The 9,644-nt window shown below is 40.6% G+C and overlaps 2 protein-coding genes across 2 annotated transcripts in view; both read left to right on the top strand.

The window, feature by feature from the left end:
- Positions 1–290: 290 nt before the first annotated feature.
- Positions 291–1,345, top strand: LOC308311701 (myeloid-associated differentiation marker homolog; the record flags this gene model as incomplete). Its single annotated transcript, XM_080758489.1, has 1 exon — positions 291–1,345. Exon 1 carries the CDS (start codon positions 395–397, stop codon positions 1,343–1,345), a length of 951 nt encoding a protein of 316 aa, XP_080614615.1. The 5' UTR covers positions 291–394.
- Positions 1,346–3,720: 2,375 nt separating this feature from the next.
- LOC308312959 (testis-expressed protein 2-like) overlaps positions 3,721–9,644 on the top strand; it is a 37,800-nt gene continuing 31,876 nt past the window's right edge. The window contains exons 1-2 of the mRNA XM_080759783.1: positions 3,721–3,871; positions 4,291–4,361. The gene's annotated coding sequence lies outside the window, so the exon portion shown is untranslated. The remainder of the gene's footprint in view (positions 3,872–4,290; positions 4,362–9,644) is intronic.

Below are 9,644 nucleotides of genomic sequence, written 5' to 3'. Positions count from 1 at the left end.
AGTCGTTGGTTACCCCAAGAAAGGGAACAACATTTCACGAGAATCAACCGTGGGAGGAAGATAACTATGTTTGCACAGATCTTTTATTGTGGTCACCTGCAGCTACCTCTCTATAGCTGAAACTCAACTGCTGTAACCTCAAAAAGGAAGTAGACGCACCTGTTTTGACAGTGCAACTAAGAACTAAAAGAGCGAGATTTTCAGACAATCGGTGAGATATATTCGGAACAGATGAGAAGATATATATTTTTTCCTTTAGCAGGAATGAAAACCTCTGACTGGATACTACTCTCTTCAAAACTTGACTTGATCGCAAGCTTTTGAACCACCAGAATCGTCCCTCAATGAATAAGACGAATTTTGATGAAGCAGCAGCCGATTCAGCGTTGCCACAATGCCTGTGATCATGTTGGAGGCCAGAGATTTCACCAATCCCCTGTTTTGTGTACGGACATTGTCTCTCCTGTCTGGCTGTGTCACCTTCAGTCTGGTGGCCTCTATGGAGTCCTCAGAGCTGCATCATCATCATCATCATCATGGCGACGCCAACACATCGACATCACCTCAACCACACCGTCTCCCAACCTTCAAGGTGTCCTGCATGTTCACCTGGTGTTTCTTCTTCGTCCTAACTTTCCTCATCCACGTTCTCTACGTAATCCAGTTCCACAGCCTCGTCCCTGTCTCCTGGAAGAACCTGACCGTGACAGTGGCAGCTCTTGGTGCACTCATGTGTCTCAGTGCCTGCGTGTTTTTTCCCTGGCTCGTCATGGACCGCCAGCACATCTCGCGCTCTGTCACCGCCGCAGTGTTCTCCTGTCTCACCTTCCTGGCGTACAGCTCCGAGGCCTACGTGATCCGCACCCAGGAGCAGAGGGGCTACATGGCCAGTGTGCCCGGCCTCCTCAAGGTACTCCAGTTCTGGGGAGGTTGTCAGATGATCCCTCTCCTTTTGGAGGGGGTCTATGGAGATTCATTAGGAGGAAAGGGAGGAGGAGTCCCTCATTGGTGGCAACTCTGGCTATCAGGGGTGTCGTACAATGTCTGTCTCCTCATGTCCCTTGGCACATTGGCGGTAATATTAGGTGATTGCACTGCACGGTGTCCCCTTCGCTTCGATCGAGTGTTGGCTGCCTTCAGTGTGTTTGGGGTGTTGCTCTATATGGTTTCCACTGTGATTTGTTTTAGCAAAGTACTGGAGTTTCGGAAACCCGGGCATGACTTCTGGAACTACACTTCAAAATTGGTTGTCATGGAAACGGTGGTGGCCAGTATTACATTATTAGCTTATACAGTGGATCTTTCCTTCTCCATTAAACTATTGTGTGACAGAAGCCATGCGTAGTAAAAACACATGGACATTTTAATATGATCAAACTCAACATGGCTACCGAAATTGAGCGTGAAGTGAATTATAGAATTGTATGCCTATGGATGTTTTTGATCATCATTTGATGTAGTAATTTAACTCTGTAATGTTGGTACAAAATTTTGCTAAATGTTTCTTCTCTGAAGTAGCAGCGGTCAGAAAAGACTTAATTGAATGCCACAGACGAAAAACAGTCTAAGTCCACACTATTTATCCATAATGTATAAATGATAGATAAGGGGTCAGGACAACAAGGCCTTTTCGTGGAGGGGTCAGAATGAAATTTGGACTGTTTTAGGCTGTAAGATACAGTATCGGCTATGTGCAGCTGCACAGTGGCACTTGGCAAGGAAGGCACCTTGGCAAAAGAAAAAAAAAACGTTTTCTTTTATGGTATTTTACTGGTACAATGTGTATATCATATGTATATATATTTTTCATATTCATGCATTTATATATTCATGCAATAACAGTGGTAGCAAACAAGTGCAAATGATTTCTTGTTGATAAGATTGAGGAAATGTTTCAGAATACAATGAAGTTATTTGTTTACAACCCCAGAATTGTGCAAACCGACGAGGTGATGAAAAGAGCTGTGATGGTCCACTGTTGTATTGGATAATGCTGTGTTGCTGTAGCTTCCTTTCTTAGTACATGGGTTTCATATGAGATTGCAAAACCAATATCTACTTGGTTTCAGGACACCGGCACTCAACCATGTCTAGATCAGTCTTCTGCTAAATCCACACATGGTATGGTACAGCCAATACAGCATGGAATTGTGCACAAAATCTTATCAAACGAAAATATCCCACGTTTTAGGTCTGAGAGGTTAAATCTCATCAAATGGTGGTCTGTGGCTCAAATGCTGAACAAATAATGTAATGCAAGAATAAATAATGTAATGTAAATAATAAATATGAAAAAGGTAGAAAACCACTGGTTTAAGATGACTATGCTGTACGAATTTATTCTATATTATATTCATTTTAAATGGATATAATCATCTAATAGATGAACATGAACATACAGGACTGCTTGCTTGCACAGGTGCTATGTTATTTAAATTGCATTTAGAAAGATGCTAGGTGTTTATCTGGTATAGTTAATTTGCAGCACTTGTTTCTACCCACGCCACATAACCATTAACCGACCCGTCGTTAGTTGACTAGGGTTCATGCCGTTTACTAGCTCTGATCTTGTACTTTGTAGGTCACTCTGGAAAAGAGAGTCTGATTAATGCTTATACAGTACATTGTCTCTGAAATTGTCTACGTGTCTTGCCGCTATATTGAAAGCAGTGTGATACAAATGTATAGACAATGATTGAGTGGGCTCGGAATTAATTCATAATTTCATAATTATTTTAAAGTAGCCTGGGCCGGCCGAGTGGTCCAGGCACCTAGGCTGGTAATCCAGCCTAGACAATCTTGACCCGTGTTGCGGGTTCGAGTCCCAATCCCGACGACCTTTGCTGCATGTCTTCCCCCCAATGGCCCCATCTCTCACCACCTTTCCTGTCATACTATCAATAAAGGCAAAAAATCCCCCCAAAAAAGTAGTTTTCAAATGATACAGTGTATGTCACGTGGGAGTTATAGATGGAGATGCAACCATAGAGTTATAAGGATGCAACAGTCTATCTGGTGATGAGCACTACAGAGCATAATAAACACTTACCATATATTTCCACTAGATGGCGACATGTTCATTACCATGCAGGTCTACCGGTATGTGGATTTCAACCCTACAGTCTATGATTTCAACTGAGCTTCAGTTTGATATTCATATTCATTAGGCCCTCTCCCTGCAGTGTTCATTTAACTTAACTTCACATCATCACTGACGAGCTATAAAATAAATGGAACCTAATGGTCCTATGACCTATATCAATCATATTGCTGGGGTCTGGACTCTGGCCTGGAAAGTTGTGGAGCGTACGCTCAGTGGGGGTCCCCTGGACCGTGGACGTACTTTGAGAACTACTGTAGGGCTAAAACTTCTCTTCCACTAATGACAATGAGACTGTGGTGAGTTTTAATTATAACTGCGATGTGAGAATCCCATTCATATTAGCCATAATGTCGTAACTATTCAAGGATTTAACAGGAACTGTGAGACATTGAGAAGCACACTTTATTAAAGAAATAATAAAAAATAAATAAAGAAGCCTATCTCTTAGCTCCTCGTTGGCAAAATCTGCTGCTGCTAAAAGTAGTTAAAAAAATATATCGTGAAGCATTTTCATCCAATTGTGCCGTTTTTCCGACTTCGATTGCTCTAGCCTTGGGAGACTCCGCTGTTTTTTTTTTGTTGTTTGGTTTTTCTTTTTTCCTCATTCAGGAACTGAACTGAGTCCAGATAATCAGACTCAGCTTAAAGACAACTGTCAACAGTCAGGCCGAGAAACACAACTTTCCTGTTTTCATTACTGGGTTATTAGTGTTGTTGTTCCCCAGTCCGGAGAGACAACAACACATGAACTCTTCGGGACACGTCACGGTAAGATTCGTTGCGGCTGCGTTTGAAGTTTAGTTTTTTCCACTTTATGTTGACGTTCTTTATCGTGTATCGAGTTGGATGGATAATAAAGTACCGTAGCTACTACAGTTCAAGTTGTAGGTTTATTTTAGTTGTCGTACCAGATTGTCTAAAAAGTTACTTTCTTCACAATGTCATGTGTTGAAAAATCTGGCTTTTGATCATAGACATTATAACGATTAACAACGCCGTAGTGCGAATATTCCATGATATTTTTTTTTAACTTTAATACGACTAATTTAACTACTCACCACATTCAGTAGGCCTTCTAATAAAGGATGATGACATCATGGCAGAGCATCTGTCTGTGTTTGGTGTGTATTTGAATGGCCTTTGCTTTTGTTTTTATTATCATCATCCCTGCATGTACTCGAGTACAGTCGACGTGTGAGAAGCTGCGGTACGGCAGATGCAATTCCCAGGATGGATTGAATGGCCTTGAGAATACGAGGTAAGCAATTTTGCCAGTACATTTGAACTGATTATCGATCTGTTCCCTGTTGATACAAATGACATGGGAGAGGACTGGAGGACACACACACACACACACACACACACACACACACACACACACACACACACACCTCCGTAAATATCCTTGGCTGACTAGTGCTCATTGTGTTGAATTCAAGAAGGTTGTGAGGTAGACGCCTGCTATTGATAGGCTAATACCGACTGAAGCTATCCCCTGAAGTGTGGGTGTTGCTTGTCAAGAGGAAAAAGTTGTTTTACAGGTTTATCTAAACAAATTGACCCCAAGGTAGCATGGCAGAAATCAGGTTTTATGTTGTGTCTGTAATTAAGTTGTCAGACGCGTTTTAGTTGTCTCTTAATTGTTATTATTAATTTACTCAATGCATGTTTTGAAGCTCTCAGAGTGTGTTGTCCTGTCTGTGTCCTCCTTATAAGAACATTTATCAACATACCAAGTAAGTACACTTACGATTTAGGCATTTAGCAGCCTCTTTTATCCAGTAAGTGTTAGGGTTGGAGTAAACATCATGTAGCCTACTGTGGTTGGTCAATCGGCATCAGGGTAAGAGGTCGGAACCGTCTGATAACGAAAGTGCTAAGCAAATAAGTATATTCTACAAAGTAACTAGGGTAGTAGATAAACATCAAGTAAACATCAATAAATATACTTTGCATCTGTGCAAAGTACTAAAACCTATGCATCTGAACAACATGACTAGCATCTATCTAATCACATGCCAACATATTTATTTTTTGATTACGGTTTGATTACGGTTTTGGAAAACGCCATAGACCCCATAGAGTTAGAATATAATAAGTTACAATAATTATAGTCTGGTTGCCCTGTGCTCAACCAATTATGAGCTTATTGCACTTCATTTTATTTTTACAGAATCAGCTGGTTAGCCTCCTCCTCCTGGAAACAGAATAGGGTAAGTGAATGATTTACAGTTAATGGCACATCCATTTTTGGATTTGCATACAACACAACTCATTTCAGTGGGCCTGGGAGATAGTAAGCTGTTCCCAAATGCCCAAACACTATATTTGACCATTCTTATTTCAGTATTGGATTTGTTTTTGGCAAGTCTTACTCAAGGTGAGGTCTTGTGCTCAGGTGTCAGACAGAATGAAACAAGAAGGAAGAGAGTGAGTGAAAGTGAGTCTCAGTAAGCTTTGGGTAGCAGGTGCAGGTAAGGGAAATGTCACACTTTTGCATCAGTGAGTACAGCTGAGGGTTATCTCAAAATGATTTAGTGAGAAATCCTGTTTCCGCTGTGTCTGCACACCATGTCAAAATAGCAGATTTCCTCTCAGTGCTACATGCACTGCGGTAGTAAAATCCATTACTATTTGGTTTCATTTGTACACTGTTTTGAGAGTTAATTATTTGACTGTGTAATGGATGTATGGTGATTGGTAGCCACATGAAACCCCCTATGGTTGATGTCTGAAGTGGGTCTCTCCCGTTGAATGCAGAATACAGTTTTGTTGTGGTTTTAACAGCCAATATGCCTTGATGCCCATCTTGTGTTTGCAATGTAGTATAGCAGGTGTCAATCGTACTTTTATCTGTAAAAAAATCATCTGAATACATTGTTGTTTGTGAATTGTGAATTTGTGTTCAACTAGCACTGTGGAGTAATATTAGAAACACATGTTCAGTATTGTGCTCGACTGTACACCAGTTTATTGGCCATGACTCACTTCTTGGTTGTCTAACTTCTCACACTGCCTATTTTTGAGTGGTGCAACCACTCCTACAACCAGCAATGTCCGTGTACCTGTTTGTGTACCTGCTTGTGTACCTGGATGAGCACGAGTGGTGTGCGCATGCGAAATTGGAACTAGAGAAGTATGTGACATGGCTGCCACCTGCTGGACGCAAATCCAACTTCTGACTGTCTAGGTTCGCTAAAGAAGGAAAGGCCGAGCCAAAATAATAATGCAAAAATAGTTCTCAGCGACACGGATTGATATTCATAATAAAGCTAATCTGACGGAGCAGAGAGAGAGAGAGAGAGAGGAGGGGGGGAGAGAGGGGGGGAGAGAGGGGAGTTGCACCACTCGGTTCACACAGGTGTGGTTTTTATATGACTGAATACATGTTTGTTTTTGTTTCTGACCAGATAGGACCAATACATTGTAAAGTACAATCTATCTGGTCTGATTGCACTTAAGAGTGTAGTGGCCCCTGAAATGAATCTGATTATTGTCTAGGATAATCCCAGTGTACCCCAAGGCATTATTTACCTTATTTGAATTGGGAGAAATGGGCTACTTCATGCTCACATTGCCTAGCAATGACACATGTGTTTGTCCAGAGAGGTTCTCCTTTCACATCTGAAAAGTGAATGAGGTGAGAAATGTAGAAGTCAGCCTATTCCAGTTCCTGTTCTTGTATGCTCTGTTAAAGGCTGCTATCATTATTCTATTGTCACGTTACTAGAAACTGGTGGGAGGCATAAGCTTTATAATAGCAATACTTTGTTGCTAACCTAATTTCCAGATTTTTTTTTGAATCCCAGGAAGTACAGGTTTAATAATATAAGAGGTTAGTGGGCCAATAGCTGAGACATGGTTACTTGTTACAATTCACACACAGGATAGATTCTGGACTAGGTTATTCATGACGGCTGATCCAATCTAAATTTAGTTTTCTGAATAATAATATATATTTTTAATTACACAAATATTTAGGCTTGCCCCAGCCATCGTAAGATTAGTCATCAGAGGTACATTTTTTATGTTCAGGGTTTTCAGAGGTATGTGTGAAGTGTGATCATTCCAGAAGGCCATCTTGGGGTGTGTCTTTCTGGCATTAGAACTCATTATTACAGCTATGATGATAAATAATCGGTGCCTTGTGAGAGGTTTTTTGTTACAGTTTTTGTGTAACACCAATGTCATGTTTCTCTCCCCTATTTATGTTCTTTGTACACACTCCTGATTTAGAGAATCTATTGTATACATCATCCTTTCAGAAGACATTAGTGTTAATGTAAACTGGTGCGCTCTGCACCCTTTTTAAAACCCATTAAAACCAGGAAAGCATCTGTGTCATTTACTACTACGATTACAGGCCTTTTTCAGTTACCATCTTCTTTCTCTGTGATGTCACCAACACACCATTCATCATAGCACCAGCACCACGTCATAATAATGACCTGTTATGGAAAGAGATGAGAGGGTGAATAAATATAGCCTGTCTATTACTTTTGAAATTGAGAATGTCAAACCAAGCGATTTAGCCAACCTTTTAAGTTGCGAGGCAAAAAAGGTGTTACAAATGGATCACTGCTGTTGAAACTTGACCAGTGAGAATAACAAGCTGTACAGCTTTCTTTAATTGGATTTGGATTACAGCCATGCCTACAGCCCTACACCATGAGCTACAATGGTCTGTTGTTCTATGGTGTATCCCTGCCTGTTTCCTTCTCGTATACCTGTAAATCTCACACTCTTTCACAGACGAGCAGTCTCCCATGCACACACACACGCGCGTGCGCAGGCTCGCGCGAACACACAAGGTTATGAAAATATGGCTCAGTAGTGTAGTCATCTGAGTGATGTCGGCAAGGTACAGCATTACATTCTTGCCATATAGAATTCCATAACATTGAAGGTTGAAGGTTCTAGCCGTCTTCTTCTTCCACACATCCCACCACCACCTAGTTACAGTATCTCCCGAGTCCTCAACAATGTTTTGTGTCCCACGGGTTGCCTTGGAAGTCTGCTGTTGTGGAACTGCGTTGAGTGGCAAGAAAATCTAATTATTCCAGACGGATAAGGCAGCCAGTCAAAGGATGTGTTGTCACTGTCAGCCAAGTGGAAAAGGAGTCTCTGTAGGATACAGTAGCCTGTTCACTGTTGTTGTGACAGCAGTGAAGTCTGTGCATCTGCTGGACTACCTGTTGTTTACTGTAATGCATTGAAGTTTGAATCGTAATGGGGATTCATTTGAAAAAAAGTGGATCAGGCCATATAGATTGCAGCAGTCCCCTGGTCCTTGTGGCTATAGCAGCTGTAACTGACTACCAATAGATGGATAGTATATTACTATATTTAATAATACAATATCACACGTGTACCAAGGTTTAGTTAACTTATGATCCTAGATAACTATTTCCATGCATTTTATATATTTACCGTGTGTTGTTTTTGCTTATTATAAACCGCTCTGGATTAAGAGCTTCTGCTTTAATGTAAATTGTTGGAAACAGCATATAAACCTGCACAATTGCTACCAAGTAGTAATGTCTAATGGTAATGAGTCAGAAAGCCAGTATCTAATCTGGCTAGAACTGGCTTGTAGTTGCTAATCCAATTTGTCTTCATTAAAATTGCTACAAAATGTTAATAGTAACCATAGTGATGAATTACTATTTGAGAAGATAATTGGGATCTGAGATACCAAACCTCAATATAAAAAGCTGAACTATCTCTTTAAGGTCAGAAAACACCAAAGCAACTAGTCGTCACAACACCTTGCATAGCTAGTAGTTGCTATTAGTTGCATGTAGGATTGGCCTTTTAAAGCGATATTTCGTTTGGAGTTTGGAGTATCTCTAATGTCTACTCTGGCTTTTTAAGTAGCTTGTTTCTATACTTAGATATGCGTTATTCGTATTCATAGATGAGACCATTTAGGCCCCCAGAGAAAAAGGAAAACCATGTTAGATGAATTGGTGACTGATGGGGCCGTGTTTAAGGCATGTCATTAATGACAGTAAAGCACACCTTCTCGTGTAATATTGCTTAATCTAACATGGTGGATTTTAAGTTACAGTGACTAATATAGAGTCACTGTATATAGGATACCGGTACATATCTAAATACTGAATCAAGCAACATAAAAACGGAGTAGATGTTAAAATGACCCCAAACACGTTTCAAAGTGAAATATCCCTTTAAGTGCGGCGTGGCCATGCCCTTAGCAGTCACCCTGAACTTTTTGTGTTCTTTTTTGTTTTGCAGAAATCTGATAAAAAAACCTCTGTTCCCATTGAAAAGCATTGCTAGAATCCACGCATAGGCAGAATCAAAGTTACCCTTAAGTGCAGCTTGGCTTTGCATTCAGGCAGGTTTTTTACGCTGGTACTGTAGGTTTGGGAAGTTCAAGATGTGTTAAGTGGTATCTATCCATGCTTTGTCAATTAGAGGCTATTACAGTAGGCCTCCTGCCCAGTGTTGTAATTGGATAAAATCATGTCAGGCCAATCTAGACACAGTGTTGCTCTGTAGTGCATCCTATTGTTAC

The sequence above is a fragment of the Protomyctophum bolini genome, assembly GCF_963924005.1.
Source record: "Protomyctophum bolini genome assembly, chromosome: 3".
NCBI lineage: Eukaryota > Metazoa > Chordata > Actinopteri > Myctophiformes > Myctophidae > Protomyctophum > Protomyctophum bolini.
This window is presented reverse-complemented; position numbering and strand designations above follow the sequence as displayed.